This window comes from Amyelois transitella, chromosome 26 (assembly GCF_032362555.1).
Source record: "Amyelois transitella isolate CPQ chromosome 26, ilAmyTran1.1, whole genome shotgun sequence".
In the NCBI taxonomy this organism is placed as follows: Eukaryota; Metazoa; Arthropoda; class Insecta; order Lepidoptera; family Pyralidae; genus Amyelois; species Amyelois transitella.
Genome location: NC_083529.1, coordinates 6,205,315 through 6,233,261, shown reverse-complemented (window position 1 = coordinate 6,233,261; position 27,947 = coordinate 6,205,315). Strand labels below are relative to the sequence as shown.

The following is a 27,947-nucleotide window of genomic DNA, read 5'->3' as shown; positions in this document are numbered from 1 at the left end:
TTATTTTATTTTCTACTAGCGACCCGCCCCGGCTTCGCACGGGTGCAAAATTATAAATGTTATTATACATAAAAACCTTCGTCTTGAATCACTCTACCTGTTACAAAAAACCGCATCAAAATCCGTTGCGTAATTTTAAAGATTTAAGCATTCAGACAAACAGACTAAAATAGCGACTTTGTATTATACTATGTAGTGAAGTAAAGATTTAATGGTCATAAGTTTTTGTGAATAATTTTTGTTTCCTTTATGTTCAGTTTGAAACTATATGGGATACAAACTACATGCATACATAAAATCACGTCTATATCCCTTGCGGGGTAGACAGAGCCAACAGTCTTGATAAGACTGAATGGCCACGTTCAGCTATTTGGCTTAATGATAGAATTGAAATTCAAATAGTGGCAGGTTGCTGGCTCATCGCATAAAAAAAAGAATCCCAAGTTTGTAAGCCTATCCCTTAGTCGCCTTTTACGACATCCATGGGAAAGAGATGGAGTGGTCCTATTCTTTTTTCATTGGTGACGGGAACCACACGGCACCAATATCTTCTATCTATCTCAGTTTATGATGTTTATTTATTCATAAGTTTATACATATATATTTAGTGGATATGTTTTACTACTTTTTACTGAATTATCTAGTTCCTTTATTGTTTGCCGGTTGACTGGAAGAGATCCTTTCATGGGATAAGTCCGCCATTGCAAGTGATTTGTTTCTTTTATAACTATGTATGTACTATTTTCTTGTTACTGTGTATTTCTAGGCAATAAAGGTATTACAAACAAACAAACAAACAAACTTAATTTTAATTTCTCTTTTGTCTCCAGATGAATCGCCACAATCGATATTCGATTACCACTCGATGCCGGCTCTATCCGAGCTGGACGACTTCGATCTATGTCTTAAGGATCCAGAAGCTGTGTATTGCATCGTGGATATGGTCTTGAAAGAAGATGATACCCCGTTGTACCAATTTATAAAGGTATGATAGTATTTTAATAATTCACTCTTCTCTTTAACAGCCTCCGTGGCTCAGCGGTAGTACGCTTGTCTGTGACACCGGAGGTCCCGGGTTCGAATCCCGGCGAGGTCATGATGAGAAAAGAAATTTTTCAGGCCTGCAACTTGGATGTTTGTCTATATAAGTATTTATTATTTATTATAAAATATAGGATCGTTCAGTTAGTATCTCGTGAACTGACTTCGAGGCTAACTCCAATCAGTGTAATTTGTCCCGTATATATTTATTTCTTATTATTATTACTTATCAATGACGCGTCTTCACTTCATACAGATTAGACAGAGTATTGGCTGTGTCTAAACCGTATGAGATAAAGACGTCTTCTTCCTCTTGGCTTTAGTCTTATCTTCACTTCTCTAGAGAGGAGCCCGGGATATGCCTTTGACCATAGATCCTGATTAGGGAGAGTCAGGTTTTTACACGAAGCGACCTTCGACTACGAACCTAATCCGTATTGGATCGATGATGGTTACACATCCAGTTGCCTGAATGTGCAGAATTCCTCACGATGTTCTCCATCACCTTAGGAGCATTCTCTCACCTTAAGAGCATTGGCTAGTATTTAAACTAATGTAAATATCTTCGAATGAAATTGTCATTGACACATGAACGAGTTGGCATTCGAACCTGTGCCTTTTTGCGTCACACGCATTCAAACTGGGCATTTCACCACGACCACCGACGGTCTAATCATATGTAATGTTACCTACGTATGCCTGCCGTGTGGTTCCCGGCACCGATACAAAAAAGAACTGGACCACTCCATCTCTTTCCCATGGATGTCATAAAAGGCGATTAAGGGACAGGCTTACAAACTTGGGATCCTTTTTAAGGCGATGGGCCAGCAACCTGTCACTATTTGAATCACAATTCTATCATTAATCCAAACAGCTGAACGTGGCCTATCAGTCTTTTCAAAACTGTTGGCCCTGTCTACCCCGCAAGTGATATAGACGTTACCATATGTATGTATGTGTATATGTATATATCTACGTATCACTGGGTCAACCAAATTCATCACCATTTCCATTGCAGAACTTCTCATCGCTCTCGTACAAAAACTACGAGCATTCAAAGCTCCACAGAGGAGTGTGCGGTTCAAAGCATTGCGGTCTGAACGTGACGCATGCGAATGCCTCAGAATCCACTGCCACGGCGCTTTTGAATTGCTTCAACGCAACCATCCATCAGGGATATGGATTGCAGGTAAGTCTTACATAAATATAGTCACGTCTATATCCCTTACAAGGTAGACAGAGAAAATAGTCCCAAAAAGACTGAATGGCCACGTTCAGCTGCTCGGCTTAATGATGGAACTGAGATAAGTCTTCTTGGTAGAAATCTCTTGGTTGAAATAGATTGACTAAAGACAATGTTAATTCGAACACGATTAAGATTTAAGAGGTCATGTAAAATGCTGCAGTGTAGTTTGTTCCGCCGCTTCCTCTACACATGCGCTTTGGAAGCGGTAGTACGATATAATTAGATTTAATTGAAGAGACGTCAATATTTATGGAGCCCGGGGTATACCTTTGACCACGAATCCTGGATTGGGAGAGTCAGGTTTTTAAACAAAACGACTCTCGTCTGACCTCCGCAACCTTTGCAAGGGAACCTAACGCGTTCATTTTTACAGATTGAAGTGCCTGAATGTGCAGTTTTCATGATGTTTTCCCTTCTTCTTCAATTCAAAATGAAGGCAATTCAAACAATCAGAACTAATTCAGTCAGCAATTATCTTATCCTTTCATTGCATTACTACATACATACATATAATAATAAATAAATGTTTTATATCCCTCGAGGGGAAGACAGAGTCAACAGGCTCGAAAAAACTAATAGGCCACGTTCAGTTAATTTTCTGTTAGGTTCTGGCTCTGTCTACCCCGCAAGGGATATAGACGTGATTAAATGACTGTATGTAAGTATGTATGTATGTAATCACTCAGATGCGTTTGACTAACCACGACTATACCATAGTCATTGTTTTAATCGGCTTTGATATGATCACATACTTGAGCTTTGAGTTAAATGAGGCAATAAGTGGATGTTCATTCACCGTTCATGTTATTACATCAAATATCTGCAACATATCATCATTTCTGTTGACATACATACGTACATATGGTCACGATCTATATCCCTTTTGAGGTAGACAGAGCCAACAGTCTTGAAAAGACTGATAAGCCACGCTCAGCTATTTGGCTCAATGATACAATTGAGATTCAAATAGTGACGGGTTACTAGCCCATCACCTAAAAGGATAATTCCAAGTTTATAAGCCTATCCCTTAGTCGCCTTTTACGACATCCATAGGAACGAGATGGGGTGGTCCTATTCTTTTTTTTATTGGTGCCGGGAACCACACGGCTATGAGTTAAATGAGGTAATAAGTGGATGTTCATTCACCGTTCATGTTATTACATCAAATCTCTGCAATATATCATCATTTCTGTTGACATGATCACATAGAAACTCAATTGATAGAACTGAAAGTGCATAATTATACTCGTAATGATTTTGAATTCACTGTGTAAATCTTAAAGAAATATATTTGAATCAACTTGAGGTATTTTGAATAACCTGTTTTTAAACTATGATTTTTGAGACCATAATTTTGTTTTATTATTTTCAAAATTAATACTTTACGAAAATTAAATAATTATTATATCGTGTACATGTTTGTCACGCTTTCCCTGCTAAACCACTGGTCTGATTTTGATGAAATTTAATTAAATACCTAATTTAATTTATAATTTCTGAAATTTTCACATTTAATTAAAAAATCGTTTCGAACTTCAAGCAAAAGGTAAAAAATTTTACAAAAAAAAAAATATTTTTTTAATTATATTAATTTAACCTCCGTCTTATTGCATCTAATTCGGACACTAATCAACACCCCTCATTTTGCAAGGTGGATTCACTGTCGGTCCGATACTGCAAGACACAGGGAGACTGGGTTCAACCTGATGCGCTGGATTACATCGTTGGAATCATTCTTCTATCAATACTTCTTGTCAATTTCGGATGTTCTGCATATCATTACTTCTTCCCCGGAGAGAAAGGAAAGGGTAAGTTTATATATATATATATATATATATATATGTACATACATACATGCATACATAAAATCACACCTCTTTCCCGGAGGGGTAGGCTAACTCTTTCCACTTGCTATGATCTCTGCATACTTCCTTCGCTTCATCCACATTCATAACTCTCTCGGGTACTTTTGACCTGACCCTTTACCAGGACGTTCTTAATTTGATTTAATTTATGTACATCAAAAAAAAGTAATAATAAACTTAAATTTAAGAAATTCAGTACAAGGGCACTACTTATTTCTAGAGAAATTTCTTCCGGCAGGCCCACGACGATTATGATTATTTTAATTAAATTGCACATACACACACATTAACACGTCTTTATCCCTTGCGGGGTAGACAGAATCAACAGTCGTGAAAAGACTAACAGGCCACGTTGAGCTTGTAGCTGTGCTTGGTGATAGATTGAAATTGAAATAGCGACAGGTTGCTAGCCCATCGACTAAAAGAATCCCGGGTTTATAAACTTTATAAGCCTATCCCTTAGTCGCATTTTACGACATCCATGGGCTGTGTTAACCAATTTCCTTTATTTTAGGTAACCAGTACATGCTAGCTTTCTGCATCCAGAAGAATTGGAAAGCGCTTAAAAACGGAGGCAGCTCTGAAGGCGGTTTGTTCAAATGCTTCCAGGCTTTGAGGTAAATGGCTATGGAGTATAATTTTTTTTTATTGATTTGATTCCCGGGGGGAAGACTATTAGTCTCTGCCTACCCCCCGGGGGGTAAAAGGCTTGATTTTATGTATGTATGTAAATATAATAAACTTATACATAATGAAGAAAATTTCCCAAAAACTGACTGACTGACTGACTAAGACTGATCCACCTCACCAGAGTATGGAGTCCGGAGTATAAGCATGATCCTGGATTTGATGAGTCAGGTTTTTTACACGAAGCGACTACCGTCTGACCTCCGCAGCCTATGCATAGATTGATAATTGTAAACGCGGTACTAGATAAACGTTCTTTTTCCTTTCTCGCTATTTACGACATCCATGGGAACGAGATGGAGTGGCCGTACTATGAAATTGTATTGAAAAATATATTGAATACATTCTTTCTGTTCACATTCAGTGGGAATTTACCAATATGTAGAAACCTAACCCATAATTGATCATTGTTAACGTGGTACTAGATAAATGTGCCTTTTCCTTTGTCGCCTTTCACGGTATCCATGGGATAGAGATGAATGGAAAAGGGATGAAGATGGTGATCCTACTCATACATGAATACATCGCACATAAGTGAGAATTATATTTCGTCCAAAACCAGTAAATTTGAGTTCTTTTTTAGGACTATTTTATATTTTATCGTATCTTGTTAGCCCACTCCAAAAAAGTTGAGGTTCTGAATTCGACCCTATTTTTTTTAGAGTCTACACCATGATAATGATTTTGGGTCTCCATTCGATGATATTCATCGGCTACGGCTACACCGCTAACCCGGAATTCATTGAAAATGTGAGTAATTATTATTTTTATCTATACTAATATTATAAAGCTGAAGTGTTTGTTTGTTTGAACGCGCTAATCTCAGGAACTACTGGGTCGAATTGAAAGATTTTTTTTGCGTTAAATAGACCATTTATCGAGGATGGCTTTAGGCTATATAACATCACGTTGCAACTTTTAGAAGCAAAGAAATAATGGAAAATATAAAAAATATTCATCCTTGAGGGCTTCAATGATGCTCAAAATAACTATTCCACGCGGACGAAGTTGCGGGCACAGCTAGTTAATTATACAACTCTAGCTTAACCCGTCGCGCCAAAAATTGTCGCTCTCAGTAAGGGATAAAGACGATATCTTATGTTTGTATGTATGTAATTAAATATCATTATATAACATACATACATACTTATAGCCACGTCTTTATCCATTACGGGGTAATCAGAGACAACAGTCCTGAAAAAACAAGAAGGCCACATTCAGCTGTATCGCTTAGTGATGGAATATAGATTAAAAATGTGATAAGTTGATAGACTATCGCCTAAAAGGAGAATCCTAATATTATTAGCTTATCCCTTAATCGCGTTTTACGACATCTATGGGAAAGAGATGAAGTGGTCCTATTTTTAAATGCCAGAAACCACACGGCACGATATTATTTTACAAAAAAAAAAAAAAAACAACCATGTAATTAATTAAACTAAATCCGACAATCTAAACAGCTCCTAGCGAAAACTATAACTAACTATTTACAAAATTAACTATGTACACAGACAGTCTCTCATCTGCCATTAATTCATGACAAACAAACAAATTATTATAATATTCATTAGAAGTTGAAGTAGTGGCCTTAAATTTGTATTGCCTAAATATGTATTTTTTTTTTCTTCAGATAAACGTTGAAATAATCATAAACTTAACCTCTTAAACGCCTGACCTGACTGACATTTAACCCAGCCTGAAAATAATAATGACAACTATATGACAACTCTATTTTTTCTTAAGTGCTGTTTATAGAATTCGAAATTCTATTATTGTCGATTCAAATTATTTATTCAGTTATTCTAATGGTTGATTCTAACGGTTAATAACAAAGATATATAAATATCAAGACATGTAACAAATTTAAAACTAGAATTCATAGAGATGACGTCACAGCTCTGATATTCTAATTTATTAATTTTCTCAAAAATATCGTTATCGTTTCTTTTCTACGCTCTGATAAAAATTATACTAAACAAGGGAACATACCGCCGTGTAAAACAATGAAACCGGATGATTCCCGCGGGAATTTTGGGAAATCCTCTTTGAGTGCAACCTTAGACTATAATTTCTAGTTTAAAAAAAATGTTAAGGATGGACAACCCTTATCACTAAGGGGTATGAAAAATAGATGTTGGTCGATTCTCAGAGCTACTCAATATGCTCACAATTTTTTTATGACAATCGGTCATGCCGTTTCTGAGGAGTACGGGAACGAACATTGTGACACGAGAATTTTATATTCTACTAATTTTTAATTAAAGTTTGTTAGTGTCATGTCTGTATGGATGTTTGTTACTCTTTCACGCAAAAACTACTGAACCGATAACGATTAAAGTTAGTATGTAGGTAGCTGAAAACCCAGAATAACATATAGGCTACTTTTTATCCCGGAGTCCCGCGGGAATAGTTCCACGCGGACGAAGTCGCGGTTGGCCTCTAGTATAAGATAATCTACCGTTCTCTGGCCTCAAACTTTAAAATAAACATTTTAGAATGTAACCAGGAATAAGCTTTATACTGAAACATAAAATACATAAAATCTGGCAATTATGAGAACCTTGAATTGTTTTCCGTTACGATACCTACGATACGAATCAAGACAAATTTTATAACCATTCACCAAGTGATGTTGATTCTCAATCTAGTATACTAATATTATAAAGCTGAAGAGTTTGCTTGTTTGTTTGTTCGAACGCGCTAATCTCAGAAACGACTGGTCCGAATTGAAAAAAATATTTTTGCGTTAAATAGACCATTCATCGAGGAAGGCTTTAGGTTATATAAAATCACGCTGCATCTATTAGGAGCGAAGAAATAATGGAAAATGTGAAAAAAAAAAACGGGGAAAATTATTCATCCTTGAGGGCTTCAATGATGCGCAAAATAACTATTCCACGCGGACGAAGTCGCGGGCACAGCTAGTTATTAGCATAAACACAGCTTAGTGATAGGCTAATAAACTTGAGATTCGTCTTTTAGGCGATGGGCACCCTGTCACTATTTGAATCTTAATTCAGTCATTTATAGCCAAACAGCTGAACGTGGGAACAGTGGAAAGATGTAGACTCTGTCTACCCCTGCAGAAGAAGCGTGAATTTATGTTTGCACTTATTAAAATTAACATCACTTGGTACATACAAACATTCATTCATATACGTCTATATCCATTGCAGGGTAGACAGAGCCAACAATCTTGAAAAGACAGATAGGCCACGTTCAGCTGCAAATGACGGAATTGAGATTCAAATAGTGACAGGGTGCTAGCCCATCGCCTAAAAGACGAATCTCAAGTTTATTAGCCTATGCCTTAGTCACCTTATACGACATCCATGGGAAAGAGACAGAGTGGTCCCATTATTTAGTGCCGGAAACCACACGGCACAGAAAGGCCACGTTTACAGCAAGCAAACTCGGCGGCAAAAGCTAACAAGTCAATTTCTTTGTAAATTTAGTGGTCAAACTGACCTTGACTGGCGTTGCGCACACGCAACTTTCGATACGCAACGGTGCCCACACATTTGAGAAATCGGCTATTGCGATGTATTTGCTGTTGTCTGTGTGAAATCTTGCTAACTAATTGGTTTAAAGTAAAGAGTGTCCGTGGTCGAATTGGTAAGGCGCCCGGTTAAAATGCGTGATGCGCAAAAAGGCACAGGTTCGAATCCCACCTCGGCCATGTACATACATACATATGGTCACGTCTATATCCCTTGTGGGGTAGACAGAGCCAACAGTCTTGAAAAGACTGATAGGCCACGTTCAGCTATTTGGCTTTAAGATAGAATTGAGATTCTAATAGTGACAGGTTGCTAGCCCATCGCCTAAAAGAAGAATCCCAAGTTTATAAGCCTATCCCTTAGTCGCCTTTTACGACATCCATGGAAAAGAGATGGAGTGGTCCTATTCTTTTTTGTATTGGTGCCGGGAACCACACGGCACCAATGCCATGTACCAATGCTTATTTCAAAGTTATGTAGGTACATTAGTTTTAATACTTGCTAGCCGAATAACTTAACTGAGTGGCGTGTGTTTCCCGGTACCAATAAAAAGAAGAATTAGACCACTCTGTCTCATTCCCGTGTATGACGTAAAAGGCGACTAAGGGATAGGCTAATATAAACTTGAGATTCTTCTTTTAGGCGATGGGCTAGCAACTTATCACTATTTGAATATCAATTCTATCGTTAAGCCAAACAGACGTCAGTTGTCAAGACTGTTAGCCTTGTCTACCCCGTAAGGGAAAAAGACGTGATTGTGATGTATACATACATACATACATATAATCACGTCTCCATCCCTAGCGGGGTAGACAGAGCCAACAGTCCTGTAAAGACTGATAGGCCACGTTCAGCTATCTGGCTTTAAGATAGAATTGAGATTCAAATAGTGACAGGTTGCTAGCCCATCGCCTAAAAAATAATCCCAAGTATATAAGCCTATCCCTTAGTCGCCTTTTACGACATCCATGGGAAAGAGATGGAGTGGTCCTATTATTTTTTGTATTGGTGCCGGGAACCACACGGCATTGTGATGTATGTTTATTAAATTTACCCGTTACTAAGACACAAAACCTTAATATCTCGTGAAAGCCACTTCGGAACTGGACAAGGTCGTGCGTTGCGAAAGATGGCCGTCGAATGAGTCTACGTAATGTTGATTGTGATTTTATGATAAACGGGAAACCATAGATTATTTATTAATATTACAAAAAAAAAACGGCAAGGACACCAAAAACTAAAGATACATGAATAAATAATCTAGCCATTGTCGTCAAAATAGCTACTGCACCTATTTTGACGAAATTTTAAGTATTTTTTATTATTTTGAAACAGAATTATACATCTTTTTCTTCTTTAAAATACTCGTATTTGCAGTAGCACCTTCCTTAAAAGTTGAGGTTAAGGGCTTTTGTATAAAGTATGAATTTATTTATACAAAAATACATAGATTAAACATACAGTACTCGAAGGTACATACAGAAAATCACGCCAATATCAGAAGAACAGCAAATTAAGGTAACTGAATTGGTAAAATAAATAAATATATATATACGGGACAAATTACACAGATTGTAAGCCTCGAAGTAAGTTCGAAACTTTTGTTACGAGATACTAACTCAACGATACTATATATTATAATAAATACTTATATAGATAAACATCCAAGACCTAGGCCAATCAGACAAAGTTCCATTATGAGAATCACATACTAAATAAATAAATATAAATATACGGGACAAATTAAATTAAATGATAGTCAATGAACATCTTTTCATACCGCGCTTTTGACACCTACGACATCGTAAATGGAAGTGACATAAACATTACGACCAGGAAATATATTACAAAAAATAATTATCTACTAAATTATATATCTTGATATTTTTGTGAAATCATTAGATCATCATTGTTCAAGAATTCTTTTAAAACTGAATTTTCAAGAGTGTAAAACTCTTGAAAATTCCGTCTATTCTGTCAACAACATAAAATTTCAACACTAATTGTTTTATAATCATAGTATTGCGGATCGTGAGTTGACGTGTCATTGACCTGATGACGACCACGAAACGTGATCTTCAATTAGGGCTTGTGGAAATAGCAAGTATTAAGAAACTGAGGATACCTTGAGATGTGACGTAGGAATCTTAATAAAACTGATTTTTCGTCTTCGGATTAATATATATGATACTAAAATGGATAGTGTTCAATTTACTGTGCCGTGTGGTTCTCAGCACTTTAGACCACTCAATCTCTTTCCAATGGATGTCGTAAATCTGTATGAAATTTAAAAAGAAAATACCAAAAAATAGATTAATAATTATGGTTAAGGAATTTATAGTAATATTTTTTAATAGAATTTGTATAAATTTGCATAAAAAATACAAATGGTAATAAAGTAATTGGGGATAAGTACGCCATTGTACATATTCTTCTAAATCCAAGAACTGTTTTGTAATTTGTTATATATTTATTTTTATGTGCAATATAGAGTTTACAAACAAACAAAAAGTATAATTTAAAATTTAATAACGATTTTCTCGGTGAGAAAAACATTTTTATTTATTTTCAATTCTTTTTTCCATTAATGAAGGAAACAATTCTGTTGTTATTTAATTTAAATATCGTAAGGACTCATTTCTTTTATAAATTTTTTATATGTTATAAATTACTTTTTTGAAAAAATATAGATAATTGTGTAATTACGACCTACACGGCATAACTTATAAATGAAATTATGTTTATAGTATAAATGATCCCAAATTTTGGACTTATACGTATATTGAGTTTGCGTGTATGTGGCGACCTTTATCTCAACTTCAAAAATTTATTTTTGTATATTAGGTAATAACATAATCAAGAAAAAAATATTAACTATAAAAAAGGCAATATTGAGCTTGCGTATTCTAATTTTTATTTTTAAATGAGGTAATAAAAAAAATATTACTATAAAGACGAGAAAACTATTTTGTAATAAATAAACTGACTAACTAATACATGACCGATTTGGATGATATTGGGCAAAGGGACAGGCAAAACCTCCAAGCTTAAAAGCTAGTTCATAAAAACTTGCAATAAGTAACTTGCATTTTATCTCTACAAAAAAGCTGTGATTTTTTTAAATTCAAACGCCATTAATACCAAAGCATCGTTAACATAAAAATATACATATAAAGAAATAACGAGTTTATCTCAAGCTGCTAAGCACTTCACAAATTTCAAGTTAACGGTGTCACGGTCACAGCCAAACACACAGCTTACCAATCGCCGTAACGTAATTCTCACTCGTAGGCACATTCTCGTGACTGTGGATATATATGTATATTTCGTACGGTTTTTGCACATGCTTCAAATTAAAACAAATCAAAATTCAAAAATTTAATTCTTAATTCAAAATTTTTATTCAAAATTCAAAATTTCTATTCAAGATTCAAAAATTTTATTCGTAATTCAAATTTTTTATTCATAATTCAAAATTTTTATTCATTTTTATAGGATGCGATTATAGAAGGACCATTATGTATGTATGTATTATAGGATGCTTGCCGTGTGGTTCCTTGCACCAATAAAAAAAGAATAGGACCACTCCCTCCTATTCCCATGGATGTCGTAAAAGGCGACTATCGGATAGGTTTATCAAGTTGGCATTCTCTTTTTAGGCGATGGGCAGCGACTAAGGGATAGGCTTATAAACTTGAGACTTAAGCAAACAGCTGAACGTGGCCAATCAGTTTTTTTAAGACTGTTGGCTCTGTCTACCCCTGTCTGTTTAGTTATTTAAACTTCATTGCACAAAATACAAATGTATAGCACAATTGGCGGATTTAATACTAGAAGCATTGTCTACCAGTCAACCATTGGGTATGACAGAGAACTTTATCTTCAGCAGCAGGGCCGTGTAAATTGTAAAGTCAATCAAGGGAGAGGCTAATAAACTTGATAATCTTCTTTTAGATAATGGGCCAACTGCATGTTACTATTTAGCGTCAAATTTGTCATTAAGCCATAAAGCTGACCGTTGCCTTTCTGCGTATTCGATATAACTGACTCTGTCTATACCGCAAGCAATAAAGACGTGATTATTTGTTTGAATATAATTAAGTTAAAAGAAAAAAAAAAATTTTTGTATTATCCCCGCTAGAGGTTAAATTTTATAATGAAAAATCTATCTTATTAATGTTTTTATAATTTGGAACATGCACATTCAAAACTATATAGAGATGGAAACTAACTAACTAACTAAGCAACAATTGAACCGGGAAATGAAAACAGATTCGAACCTGGATACTTTACATGAGGTATATTTTGAAGTCCGTCACCTTAACCACTCGACCATTGACCCTGACCCCCCCATACTAGCACTAATAAATGAAAACCACTCACAATTTTACAAGCTAAGTTCAATTACAATACAACAACAAAATGTATATAAAATTGCTATTCAGAGTAAATCACGACTTTCCCAAGTAGAAAAGTAGAGTTAATAAAACGACTGAATTACATACAATTTATATTGAGCACAAATTCTCGGAATCTATGATGTGTTATAAAAGTAAGATGCGTTACTCGCTTCTGAATTTTTAAAACTTACAAATTTTATTTAGCACACATATTAATATAATAGCATAGTTTTTTTTTATTTCAATTGATAAATAATCAGTTTGAAGCCACATATTTTTCATTCATCATCTATTTATAACTCCCTTTAGGCCCGTAACTTTGCTCTCCTAAAAATTGCCCAAAATTACTGATGTTATAAATGTAAAAATAACTTTTATTAATTCTAAATCGATGATCTTACTAAGAAAATTTTAAAAATCATTTAATATTTGTTACAAACATACATGTACCGTACATATCTTTATATCACGTACTTAATACATACGTATTAAAAATATTTTTTTATTCAAATTTGAAGTATTAAGTAACTAAGTAATACTTCTAACGCCAAATAACATAAAATTAATTGAACTCCATCCAATTATCATTTAAATTATTTTCAAATTAATCATAAATCATTCGGGTGAAAATTTATTTTTATCTTATATTTACTACTTCAAAAATTTAAATTCATAATTCGAACAAAAACAATAACACGTAACGTAACGTAAAGTACCCAATGTCCGACAGACCACCAATGATCGACACATAAAAAGTAAAATAAAAAAAGGATATACTAATGTTGTGTATTTGAACGTAAACGAAGCATAGGTTATAGACACGGTTCATCCAGCTCTCATTGCAAGTGTCACTTTCTACATTCGGTTATTTTGATAAAAATGGTGGAGCTTTAAATATCGACCGGCAGAAGTTTTTAACGGAAAGCCAGTTTTATTAGTGAAATCACTAAGGAGATGAGTAAGGTTTATTGCTCATAACTTTTTTCGGTTTAAAGCTATTTGAAAATTTTAGGCTGGTTGCACGATTAATGGACCGTTAAATATTGGGTGTCCATAAATAGAACATGTCGATTACTAGATCTCGATTATTGGAACATGTCGAAAGCCGGTTGTCGGTAAATGGATTTCTGCAGTCGAATATTAGGCCAAAAATACCATAAATCTATATTGGTATATCTTGTAATTTTTTATATCACATTCATTTCTACTTTAATATATCATGCAAAATACCCAAAAATTTTATTCAAAACTTCTAAATATGATAAAATAATAAAAATAAAACAAATATTGTAAAATACTAGAGTTCGTGCGTTAAAGTGTCGATGATTGGGGGTTTTACCGTATCTACATAATATGAAACATCGTTGCACCAGCCGGCAGTTAGTATAAATCGCTCTTCGTGTTTCTTACGAGCAATTAAATGCAACCGAGCTGCTTGCGGTAACTACTCTATACCGTATGGAAATCGCATCAATAAATGTTTAGTCTGCTTTATAAATCTTGTTATTGGTGCCGTGTGGTTCCCGGCACCAGCGTGTGTGTAGCGCAACGGTAGTACGCTTGTCTGTGACACCGAGGTCCCGGGTTCGAATCCCGGCCAGGGCTTAATGAGAAAACAACTTTTTCTGATTGGCCTGGGTCTTGGATGTTTATCTATATAAGTATTTATTATAAAATATAGTATCGTTGAGTTAGCATCTCGTAACACAAGTCTCGAACTTACTTCGGGGCTAACTCAATCTGTGTAATATGGCCCGTATATATTTATTTATTTAATGCGGACGTCCTCTAGTTACATAAACAACATAACATAAATCACGCTTCTTTCCCGGAGGGGTAGGCAGAGACCACATCTTTCCACTTGCCACGATCCCTGCATACTTATTTCGCTTCATCCACATTCATAACTCTCTTCATGCAAGCCCGTCGGTTTCGGGTACTCTTGACCTGACCTTTTTGCTAGAACATCTCTAGTTTATGTGTGTATATAAACTTACATACATACATACATCTATATCCCTTGCTGGGTAGGCAGATCCAACAGTCTTAAAAAGAATGAATGGCCACGTTTAGCTATTTAGCTTAATGATAGAATTGAGATTCAAATAGTGACAGGTTGCTAACCCGTCGCCTAAAAAAAGAACCCCAAGTTTGTAAGCCTATCCTTTAGTCGTCTTTTACAACATCCATGTTAAAGAGATGGGGTGTTCCTATTCATTTTGTATTGGTGCCGGGAACCACACGGCACTATAGTATAAACTTACTCACTTTATTTTTGTTCACAGTCTTACGACGACTTCTTCAAAGCTCTCCTCTTCAATGCCAGGGTCATAGTCCAGATATTCTTCGTGATGGGAGGTTTCCTCATGGCCTACAAGATGCTGGTCTACGCTGAAACACACCCGTTTTCTTTGAAGACTGTTCCAATGGCTTTGGTCAACAGATGGGTTAGGTAAGTGATTTTGACTGACTAAATCCGGATAAGGTTAACTAAGTTATTGACGGCTTTCAAAAAAGACTCTAGTTCTCAATTTTAATGATAGAATTGAAATTCAAATAGTGGTAGGTTGCTAGCCCATCGCCTAAAAGAAGAATCCTAATTTTATAAGCCTATCTCTTAGTCGCATTTTACGACATCCATTGAACGAGAGAGATCGTATTCTTTTTTTTTATTGGTGGGACACGGCATTACCTAAGTTTTCCTGCTAACCTTGTACAATTATGGACTATTTAGATGGGATTTGCCGTGTGGTTCCCGGCACCAATAGGAAAAAGAACTCCATTCTTTTTTCCGTGGATTTCGTAACAGGCGACTAAGGGATAGGCTTATAAACTTGGGATTCTTCCTTTAGGCGACAAGCTTGCAACCTGTCACTATTTGCATCTCAATTCTATCATTAAGCCAAACAGCCGAACGTTAGTCTTTTTAAGACTATCAGCTCTGTCTGCCCCACAGGGGATATAGACGTGATTATATGTATGTATGTATGTATTTGCGAAAGAAACTTCGGCTTAAATCTAGAATTTTCCTTCAGTGATAGATAGTTGAGACTACATCATTCCACTTACCACATACTTTTGTCGAGTCTTCCACAACGTGACATCAAAATGATCCTTGATTTCAGATTGGTGCCCGCCGTCCTCGTGGTGATGGGGCTCGCCATGACCTGGGTCCAGCATTTGGGCTCCGGCCCTATGTGGGACGCCGTGGTGAAGAGGGAAAGGGACATGTGCAGAATGAACTGGTGGCAATTGGTGATTCTGATGCCGAATCTATTCCCGTTCGAGCACTTGTGTCTACCTCAGGCTTGGTGAGTTACTATTTTACATACATGCATACATATGGTCACGTCTATATCCCTTGCGGGGTAGACGGAGCCAACGGCCTTGAAAAGACTGAATGGCCACGTTCAGTTATTTGGCTTAATGATAGAATTGAGATTCAAATAGTGACAGGTTGCTAGCCCATCGCCTGAAAAATAATGCCAAGTTTGTAAGCCTATCCCTTAGTCGCCTTTTACGACATCCATTGGGAAGAGATGGAGTGTTCCTATTCTTTTTTTTATTGGTGCCGGGAACCACACGGCATTTACTTTTTACATATTTACAACTAGCTGTACCCGCGACTTCGTCAGCGTGATATAGTTATTTTGGGCATCATTGAGGCCCTCAAGGATGAATAATTTTCCCCGTTTTTTTAATTCACATTTTCCATTATTTCTTCGCTCCTAATAGTTGCAGTGTGATGTTATATAGCCTTAAGCCTTCCTCGATAAATGGTCTATTCAACGCAAATAATTTTTCAATTCGAACCAGTAGTTCCTGAGATTAGCGCGTTCAAATAAACAAACAAACTCTTCAGCTTTATAATATTAGTATAGATTCTCCAATTTTAGAAGTTCTTCTTAATTTAAGGATAAAGTCGTAATATATCTACATATGTGCCGTGTGGTTCCAGGCACCAATAGAAATCCATGGGAAAAAGATGGAGTGGTCCTATTCTTTTTTTTTTATTGGTGCCGGGAACCACGCGGCACGTACATTATAGGTATATGTACATTTGTAAAATCACACCTTTTTCCCGGACGGTAGATAAGGCAGCGACTACAAACTAACGAATAAAGACGTGTTTACACGTATCTACTATCCGTTTACTAAGATGCGTTCACAAGCTGACATTGCGCAACAGCCATTAAGCCAAGGTTTAAAATTATGACAATATTTGCAAAATTTTGCAAGCGAGTCGTGCAATTTGTGCTATGTGTTCGAATTTCTAGTTTTAAGCAGGTCGGATGTGAAAATCTACGATAGAGCGGGACAAACCGGCTAAGTGCGTGTCGGTTTGCGAATTCTCTATCCCATGGATGTCGTAAAAGGCGACTATTAGGATAGGCTTACAAATTGGGATTCTTTTTTTTGACCAAGAGGAAGGAACTGTGTATAACTATATTGTAATTATTATACTAAATACTTCTTAGTACCGTGTGCCGTGTGGTTCCCGGCATCAATACAAAAAGAATAGGACCACTCCATCTCTTTCCCATGGATTTCGTAAAAGACGACTAAGGGATAGGCGTACAAATTGGGATTCTTTTTTTGGGCGATGGGTTAGCAACCTGTCACTATTTGAATCTCAATATCATTAAGCCAAATAGCTGAATGTGGCCATTCAGTGTTTTCAAGACTACTTGGCTCTATCTATCCCGCAAGCGATGTAGACATCAGTCCTATATGTATGTAAGTATTTATGTATACAATTCATAATTTATGTTTCTATTCTACTTACAATATAATGAGATACATTAAAATGTATAATAAATTACTTTGAGTGTCATAAACTAGAAATAGATTGATTATTCCATTTTCTATACATTAACTACGGCTTGGAAGTCAAAAATAACACTATTTTTCAACCTTAACATTGTTAGTTAGTCAGATTTGATGGTAAGCGATTAGCAAAGACGAGGGTCGGTTGCAACATCAGGTCAGCCTTGGTGAGACCTTCAAACTGGTTGCCAAAACCGGCTTTTCTCATCCAATTTGACGGCCTCTGTGGCGCAGCGGTAGTACGCTTGTCTGTGACACCGGAGGTCCCGGGTTCGAATCCCGGCCAGGGCATGATGAGAAAAGAACTTTTTCTGATTGCCCTGGGTCTTGGATGTTTATCTATATAAGTATTTAGGTATAATAAAATATAGTATCGTTGAGTTAGTATCTCGTAACACAAGTTTCGAACTTACTTCGCGGCTAACTCAATCAGTGTAATTTGTCCCATATATATTTGTTTATTTATAGAAACCGTATCTTACCGTATTTCCCATGGACGTCGTTAAAGGCGACTAAGGGATAGGATAATAAACTTGTGATACTTCTTAGAAGAACTCTAATAAAAATGTTACAACTCTACACATTCTTTAATTTATAGCTTAGGCTTCTCGGTAGCAAAATGGCTGCCCCTCAAGAAATATTGTAGCAATTACTTTTGCTGAACTCCATACAATTCTTTGTTATGAAGGTCTAGTCTTGATAAAGGAATCAACAAGGCTTTGTACTAAGAACGACTGATGCGGAAAAGATGTAGGTTTTATACTTTTTAGGGTTCCGTACCTGAAAGGGCAAAACGGAACCCTATTACTAAATCTCCGCTGTCTGTCTGCCAACAGGCTGTATCTCATAAACCGCGTTAACTAGAAACATGAAATTTTCAAAAAATATGTATTTACGTTACCACATATATACATACATATGATCACGTCTATATCCCTTGCGGGGTAGACAGAGCCAACAGTCTTGAAAAGATACATATGCCGCATACATACATATGTACATATAATCTTGGGCTTGGCTTAAAAACTCGGGATTCTTCTTTTAGACGACGGGCTAGCAACCTGTCACTTTATATGAATCTCAATTCTATTAGTAAGCCAAACAGCTGAACGTTTCCTTTCAGTATTTTTAAGACTGTTGGCTCTACCTACACCGCAAGGGATATAGACGTGATGATATGTATGTATGTGAAGTACCAATTCGACAAACGAATTTCATTTGGTCGATTTAAATAAACAGGTAGAAATGTGAACATAAAAATAAATATTTAAGTTACAAACGCGAATCCAACTCGCACTTAGCCGGCTTTTTGGCTGAAATTTTCTATAGAACTACTGCGGTATAGATATCTGTTATAAGTATATTTGATAATATCATATAATATAATATAATGTGTACTCTTTGTATAAAGTTGATTGTGGGCACTACAATAGGTAAATAACTGAGTAGGTAGGATTATTATGGGATAAAATATATACTAAATCACATTACTATAAAATATAATACGAAATAATTCCAATATTTTTCCTTTCGCTATTCGGATCACAGTTCTAAACAGTTAAACGTGGCCTTTAGTCTTTTCAAGGCTTTTGGCTCCGTCCAACCCCTAAGGAATAAAGACGTCATTATATGTAGGTTTTTTTTTCTTCGAAGTGCACCAGATAAATAATATTATGTTTTTTTTTTCAAAGTACTTTATTAGTATGTTTTTTTTTTTTCAAAGTACACCAAAAAATAATAAATTAGGTAATTAATTTATGTGATAACCAGATAAGTCAATGATGATATTAATTTATTAGGAATGAACGCATTAAAATATTTATGTTTTAACGCGAATGAAACCGCGGGCATCCCCTAGTATCGTTATAGTAACGTTGTGTGTTAAAATATATATATTTAAGTACTACTTATGTACATAAAAGTGCCGTGTGGTTCCCAGCACCAACGGAAAAAAGAATAGGACCACTCCATCTCTTTCCCATGGATGTCGTAAAAGGCGACTAAGGGATAGGCTTATATATTTGTGGTTTCTCTGTTAGGCGATGGGCTAGCAACCTGTCACTATTTGAATCTCAATTCTAGCATTGAGCGGAGCAGTTGAGCGTGGCCTATCAGTCTTTTGATTACTGTTGGCTCTGTCTACCCCACAAGGGATATAAACGTGATAATAATTTATGTTATGTTATTGTTTATGTACAATTTAGTAAAGCTGAAACAGTACTTGCATCAAACGTTGCAATTTAACGCCTATTACTGAAGATTGCGTGATAGCATTGCAGTTTTTACGCGTCTCTAATTAATATAAGTATATACATATAGCTTCCCTTTCCTTTTATATGTGTAATTGCGCTAAGATTTACTATGTTAGAGGTTGCGTACATACATACATACAATCACGTCTATATCTCTTGCGGGGTTTACAGGGCTGGCAGTCTTGGAAAGTCTGAATGGCCACGTTCAGCTGTATGGGTTAAAGATGGAATTGTGTTTGAAATAGTAACGGTTGCTAGCCCATCGCTTATAAGAAGGGTCCCAAGTTTATCATCCTATCCCTTAGTCGCCTTAAATGCCGCAAAACTACGCGACACTTTAGAATTTTTCACTTTCTGTAATTGTAAGTATCGAAAATTACAAAGTTTATATGAATCACGTTTTAATTGCTTATGGAATAGACAGAGCCAACAGTCTCGAAAAGACTAAAAGACCGTATGCCTTAATGATGAAATAGAGATCAGATTATCTAAAAGACTTTTAGTCTTTTGAAGACTGTTGAAATTATGTGTATGTATGTTTGTAATCCTTAAACGCTCGACCACAACCTTACAATCTGGTTCTAAAGTACGACTGGCAGAGGATGCGCATACGCAATTAAATCCACCTGTAATACATTTTACGTACAAACAATTTTAAGAAAATAAACTTTCAGGTACCTCGGCACTGACACCCAGCTCTTTCTCATCACCTTAATCATCATGCTGATCATCTGGAGGTGGCCCAGGAGTGGTGTTCCAGTCCTCAGTGTCGTCATGGTCATCAGTCTTCTCATTCCGTTCCTGCAAAGCTATTTCATGGATCTCTTGCCTATTAGAGTCAGCATTTTCCCTGAGTAAGTTTTTGATGGTGGCATGTGATTCTGACCAATAGAAAAAAGAATAGAACCACTCCATCTCTTACCAATGGATGTCGTAAAAGGTGACTAAGGGATAAGGATTTTTAGGCGACGGATGAGTAACCTGTCACTATTTCAATCTCAATTCTATCATTAAGCCAAACGCCTGAACATGGCCTTTCAGTCCTTTCAAGATTTTTTATATACACGTGATTATATGTATGTAAGTAAGTGATGTTATTATATCATTAAAATTCTCTTCAATTTCAAATGAATTCTCAGCGGTTGGTTTTATAGGTTTAACTCAATTCGACACCAAAAATAAATCAGATTGTAAGAAAATAGCGACAGGTTGCTTAGTTGGTTACCCATCATACATAACCTAAATCATTCTTAAGATGTCTACAAGAAGAACTACAATAATAATTGTCTAAACCAGAAAATATATAGCCTCATGCAACTATATTTTTTGCGCTTCAAAAATGTCATTTCCGAATACAGATTCCCTTTTACAAAAACATCCAATAACATTTATCAGATCAGGATCAGGCATTCCGTAACAATAATTTTAATGCTTTTCTGTCACAGATCCATCAGGAACATCTTCGGGTACAACTACACGTTCTACCACGCCTACGTGTCAGCCCAGGGTAATTGGGCCGGTTACCACCTCGGAGTTTTGACCGCATACTTCTACCACAAAGCCCAGACTGAGAAGTGGAATCTGGCTGAATCGAAGGTATGACTTTAATTTATTTACTAGCTGTACCTGTGACTTCGTCCGCGTGGAATAGTTATTTTGGGCATCATTGAAGCCCTCAAGTACATACATACATATACATATGGTCACGTCTTTATCCCTTGCGGGGTAGACAGAGCCTGTAAGGGTAGCAGTCTTGAAAAGACTGAATGGCCATTGTCAGCTATTTGGCTTAACGATAGAATTGAGATTCAAATAGTGACAGGTTGCTAGCCCATCGCCTAAAAGAAGAATCCCAAGTTTATAAACCTATCCCTTAGTCACCGTTTACGAAATTCATGGGAACTAGATGGAGTGGTGCTATTCCTTTTATATTAATGGTGCAATGCAATGCAGTGGTGTATGTAACTGTGAATGAAAATACATAAATGGCTAGGATTTAATACATAAAATCACGCCTCTTTCCCGGAGGGGTAGGCAGAGACTACCTCTTTCCACTTGCCACGATCTCTGCATACTTCCTTCACTTCATCCACATTCATAACTCTCTTCATGCAAGCTCGGCGGTTTCGGGTACTTTTGACTTGACCCTTTACCAGGACGTCCTTAATTTGATCAAGATTTAACAAATGTTCTTTAAAATTGACATACACTTTTCGACGGCCTCTGTGGCGCAGCGGTAGTACGCACTGTCTGTGACACCGGAGGTCCCGGGTTCAAATCCCGGCCAGGGCATGAGGAGAAAAGAACTTTTTCTAATTGGCCTGGGTCTTGGATGTTTATCTATATAAGTATTTATTATAAAATATAGTATCGTTGAGTTAGTATCTCGTAACACAAGTCTCGAACTTACTTCGAGGCTAACTCAATCTGTGTGATTTGTCCCGTATATATTTTAAAAAAAATTATTTAAAATATATATGTTTACTTTCAGATTCTCAAGCTCCTTTGCCTGGTATCGGTGCCCGTGGCCTTGGGCACAGTCCTGATGGGCTGGGATCTCCACCACCGCATCGCTTCCACCTTCGAAGCTGCCGCCTTCAACGCCCTTAACCAGAACTTCTTCGCTCTTGCAATTTGTGTCTTCATCATTGGATGTTTCTATAGGGTGAACAGTGAGTGGTTTGATTTCTTTTCTACTTTGTCTATCCTACTAATGTTATAAATGCGAAAGTTTGTATGTCAGTAGGTATACACAACATACATAAAATCACGCCTCTTTCCCGGAGAGGTAGGCACTACCTCTTTCCACTTGCCACGATCTCTGCATACTTCCTTCGCTTCATCCACATTCATCTCTTCATGCAAGCTCGGCGGTTGTATGTCAGTATGTATGTTTGTTACTCTTTCACGCAAAAGCTACTGAACCCATTACGATGAAATTTGGTATGTAGGTAGCTGAAGACACAGAATAACAATAATAAGGCTTTTTATCCCGGAGTTTCCGCAGGATTGATTCACGCGGACGGAGTCGCGGGCGGCCTTTAGTACATACATAAATCACGCTTGGTTCCTGGACTGGTAGGCGAAGACCACATCTTCCCACTTGCCACGATCCCTGCATACATCTTTCGCATCATCGACATTCATAAGTCTCTTCATGCAAGCTCGTAGTTTTCGGGTACTCTCTACATAGGAGTACTTTTCACTTCATATTATTTATTTAAACTTTATTGTACAAAATACAAATGTTCAGCATAATTGATTGACAATTGAAATGCTAGTAGTAAGCATTATTTACCAGTCAACCATTGGGTCTGACTGAGAACTTTAGGTGGGTTTAAAACTAAATTAATATGTTTATAGTAACACCAAAACTTAATAACATTCAATATAAAAAGTAAAAAGATTTTTTTCAGAAAACACCATGACAAAAAAAACAATAATACCTATGCCGTGTGGTTCCCGGCACCAGTCCAAAAAATAATAGGACCACTCCATCTCTTTCCCATGGATGTCGTAATAGGCTACTAAGGGATATTCTTACAAACTCGGAATTCTTTTTTAGGCGATGGGCTAGCAACCTGTCACTAATTGAATCTCAATTCTATCATTAAGCCAAATAGCTGAGCGTGGCCTATCAGTCTTATCAAGACTGTTGGCTCTGTCTACCCCACAAGGGATATAGACGTGACCATATGTATTTATGTATCAATAATATGTACAAGTTTAAAAGTAGAAAAGTAGGATGGTGTTCCCGAAAGATTCCCAGCATAATGCTACCATTCTAGTCTGGAAATTGATATTGAAAAATCATTTTTACAATTACAATGATTGTTCATTTTCAGACCAGAATATTATTAAACGTAATTAATATATCATCATCACAACCATTAATAAATCAAATTAAAGTAGAACTGATGCGTTTCCAATTATATGTTTACGGAGTAATAACGAATATGATACTTTGTAGGCACAAAATATAATTAATGAAAACTAAAAGATAAAACTACAAATAAGCCTGAATATAAAACGGCAAAAATTTAAATACAAAGTATTGTTATGGTCTGTTTTACAATAATTATTTATTATTGAAATCATAAAATTCAAATTCAAATTTTTTATTAATTATTGTGGGACACTTCATACCTATCACTTAATAATTGTCATATCTTTTGGTTCCACAACATTGGTTGACGTCAAATAAATTAATTAAAACTTAGTTTACTGCCGCTTCCAAAGCGTCAGTGCAGAAGAAGCGGTAACAAACTGCACTGCACCATTTTCTTCCTCATTCATTATTTCATTATTCGAGCTCGGAAAACAATGGCATCAAATATGGCCATTTCTTTAAACAAGCAAAAACTTATAAAAAAATATATAGACGACCTATATTTTTTTTCATATGTTTGTATGATTAACAATTAACAGATCTATATTTGTAAATTGACATTAGATAGAAATGCTGCAGCGCAGTTTGTTCCGCCGCTGCTTCTACACATGCGCTCTGGTATCGGTAGTAGCTGTAATTAAACTTAACTAACGTTGTGGTCAATAAGTGATACCTTGTATAATTTTTTTTGTAATAAACATACATACATATGATCACGTCTTTATCTCTTACGGGGTAGACAGAGCTAACAGTGTTGAAAAGACTGATAGGCCACGTTCAGCTATTTGGCTTAATGATTGAATTGAGCTTCAAGTAGTGACGGGTTGCTAGCCCATCGCCTAAAAAGGAATCCCAAGTTTATAAACCAATCCCTTAGTCGCCTTTTACGACATCCATGAGAAAAAGATGGAGTGGTCCTATTCTCTTTTCTAATGGTGCCGGGAACAACACGGAATTTTTTATTTTTTTTTCGGAATAATATCTGTTCTGTTCTATTTCTTTAGAAATCTACGTGAGCTCCGTGGAGTGGGGACCTTTACAGCCTCTTGGCAGGATGTCCTACTGCGCCATGTTGCTACACGCGACCATCTTGAGGACTTACGGTGGTCAGATGAGGAGGTCATTCTACGCCACCGATTACACTGCTGTGAGTATTCATTACAAACAATTTAATTTAATTAAACGAAACGAAGGAAGTATGCAGAGGTCGTGGCAAGAGGTAAAGGAAAGAGGTAGTCTCTGCCTACCCCTCCGGGAGAGAGGCGTGATTTTATGTATGTTATTTCATTCAATTCAAAATCTTTAGCTGTGTTGCCGTGTGATTGACGGCACCAATACAAAAAAGAATGGGACCACTCCATCTCTTACCCATGGATGTCGTAAAAGGCGACTAAGAGATTGGTTTATAAACTTGGGATTCTTTTTTAGGCGATGGGCTAGCAACCTGTTCACTATTTGAATCTCAATTCTATCATTAAGCCAAACAGCTGAACGTGGCCATTCAATCTTTTCAAGACTGTCGGTTCTGTTTTAGTTTTGTTTAGCTGTAAATATTAATTCGAGAAAAGGATGGTACGGCCGTGACGCTCTGTCTACCCCGTAAGGGATATAGAAATAATTATATGTATGTATGTAATAATATTTGTCTCTTTTCAGATCATGTTATTTGCCGGCATTGTATGCACTACGTATCTATGTGCTTTACCTCTGTACTTATTAGTAGAAGCACCAGCTTGCCAGCTGCAAAAACTGCTTCTTGGACCAAAGAGAAGGCCGAAGAAGGACCAAGAAGATACCAACGCTAACCACGTGAAGCCAGGAATATCTACTGTGTCTGTTTCTACAGTATCTACACATATTTAATTTTATTAATTTAGGTTATGCCGATGACTTTCTTTTTTTTTTTGGTTTGAGAATGTACTTATCCAGGTATTTGAAGCTTATATTTGTTTTACCTTCTCCCTACCATCTATAATAATATTATAAAGCTGAAGATTTTGTTTGTTTGTTTGAACGCGCTAATCTCAGGAACTTACTGGTTCAAATTGGAAAATTCTTCTTGTGTTGAATAGACCGTTTTTCGAGGAAGGCTTTAGGCTATATAACATCACGCTGCAACTAGAAAAGAGAGAAGTGGAATATGTGAAAAAAACTTCTTCAATTCTTGAATCATCATTCAATGTCCAAAACAACTTATCCACGCGGACGGAGTCGCGGGCACAGCTAGTTTTTCATGAAGAAAACGTACTTATTATTTAATTATTCTTTCGCATTCTAAATTTCATTGCAATTCTGGTACTTTTTATCGGAAAGATGACTGACTGATTGTTTAACACACTCGAGACGACAACGAATCTCGTAAAGGATAATGCAGGCATTTGTTCTTGAAAGAATTTTAGGTAATTCCGCAGGAGCATAGCTACTTAAAATGATTGAATAAGTAATAAGAGAATGAACAGAATCATTATAATACTCTTCTGAATAATAAAATTCAATATAATAAACCCAACTGAATTATAAATGCAATAATAAATTTATTTGTTTGAAACGCAAATCTTCATGAAGGTTTGCGTTTATAAAATTAAGAGTCTGGCTAATAACATAGATTATTCATCCCGGATAAAAATTATAATTTCTTTGGAATTTGCGAAAAACCTGTATTCTTTTGTAGGTGGCGCTAAATTCGCGCTGGCGAAGATGAGGGTAGAAGCTTATAATAAATTATATGACAAAAAAAATTAAATAGTCTAATTATATTATTATCATCAAGTAATACAGATTCCTCTCTTAAAACTCCATTATAATCTATATCAATAAATCGGATTGTAAAGGTATATTATATAATCTAGTGTAAATCTTAATTCTAATACGCCAGTGATTTTGTAGGTAAAATTTAGTTTTACATCTTATAATTCTTATCTTTCTTCAAATATGCCTCTTTATTTTTTTGTGGAGTTTGAACCTTGTATCTTGCCACGTAAATCCTCTTTTAAGGAATCCCACAGTGTTGTGTGATAGCTTATGATATAATTAATTCTATCATTGCCAATTCACTCCCCATGGGCTAGCGACCTGTCACTATTTGAATCTCAATTCTATCGTTAAGCCAAACAGCTGAACGTGGCCAATCAGTCCTTTCATAATTGTTGGCTCTGTCTACCCCGCAAGGGATATAGACGTGATTATATGTATGTTACTGTTCATTATAGGAAAGTTACCGGTACACGGTTTAGTATTAATAAGTATAGAAACTTTCTTATTATCAATTTTCTTTATTTTGCTGACTCTCCCGCAAAAGTGAATGTAATAATGAGTCTGTAACATTTCTCCGGCAGTCGTTTGACAATATATTTTTTCATAATCAGAAGTTTAGGAGATAGGACTTTTAATTTTGAACAATTCATCAACAGAAAAGCAGTGTCCATTCTGACTAACATCGGATACAAGTTTTAGACTCAGAATGCACTTGTAGTGCTATAGTAAACCTAGTTATAAGACAGCTCAATGTATTAAGACTTTGACGAAACATTGTAAATACACCTTAGAAACTTAGCAGGTGACGCGTACCTACCGTATTTTTAGTTTTGTACATACGATTTTATATGAAATAAATGAAATTATTACTTTGAATATTCTTTGTTTTCAATTTCTTCATACAAAGGGATATAGACTTGACCATATGTATGTATGGTCTTCATACATACATACATACATATGGTCACATCTATGTCCCTTACAGGGAAGACAGAGCCAACAGGCTTGAAAAGACTGAATGGCCACGTTCAGCTATTTGGATAAATGATAGAATTGAGATACAAATAGTGACAGGTTGCTAGCCCATCGCCTAAAAAAGAATCCCAAGCTTGTAAGCCTATCCCTTAGTAGCTTTTTACGACATTCATGGGAAAGAGAAGGAGTGGTCCTATTCTTTTTTGTATTGGTGCCGAGAACCACACGGCATTTCAGCAATGTCTTCGTGATCATGATTATTTAAGATTTAGTTATGATTTCGATAACATAGCTGATATTAGATAATGCTTGAAATATCCATATGTCTGAAGATAACATATTTAATAACAAAATGTAAGACATATATTTTTTTAATGGTGAAGGAAATAGTAAAACATTTTGAAAATTCACTTTATCGAAAATTAACTATAATTTAATTCTTAGATAAATGAAGAAAAACTCTACATAATTAACATAATATTCCATCTATTTTCATGGAAATAAAAATGGA

General features: G+C 36.0%; 1 protein-coding gene across 1 annotated transcript; it reads left to right on the top strand.

The window, feature by feature from the left end:
- The first annotated feature begins 835 nt into the window (after positions 1 to 835).
- Positions 836 to 25,585, top strand: LOC106131986 (regulator of hypoxia-inducible factor 1). The gene is made up of 12 exons (XM_060951884.1): positions 836 to 985; positions 2,060 to 2,230; positions 3,939 to 4,095; positions 4,667 to 4,769; positions 5,502 to 5,589; positions 15,025 to 15,191; positions 15,865 to 16,050; positions 20,493 to 20,672; positions 21,264 to 21,414; positions 22,310 to 22,490; positions 24,712 to 24,854; positions 25,364 to 25,585. Exons 1-12 carry the CDS (start codon positions 866 to 868, stop codon positions 25,568 to 25,570), a joined length of 1,854 nt encoding a protein of 617 aa, XP_060807867.1. The 5' UTR covers positions 836 to 865; the 3' UTR covers positions 25,571 to 25,585.
- Positions 25,586 to 27,947: the final 2,362 nt, after the last annotated feature.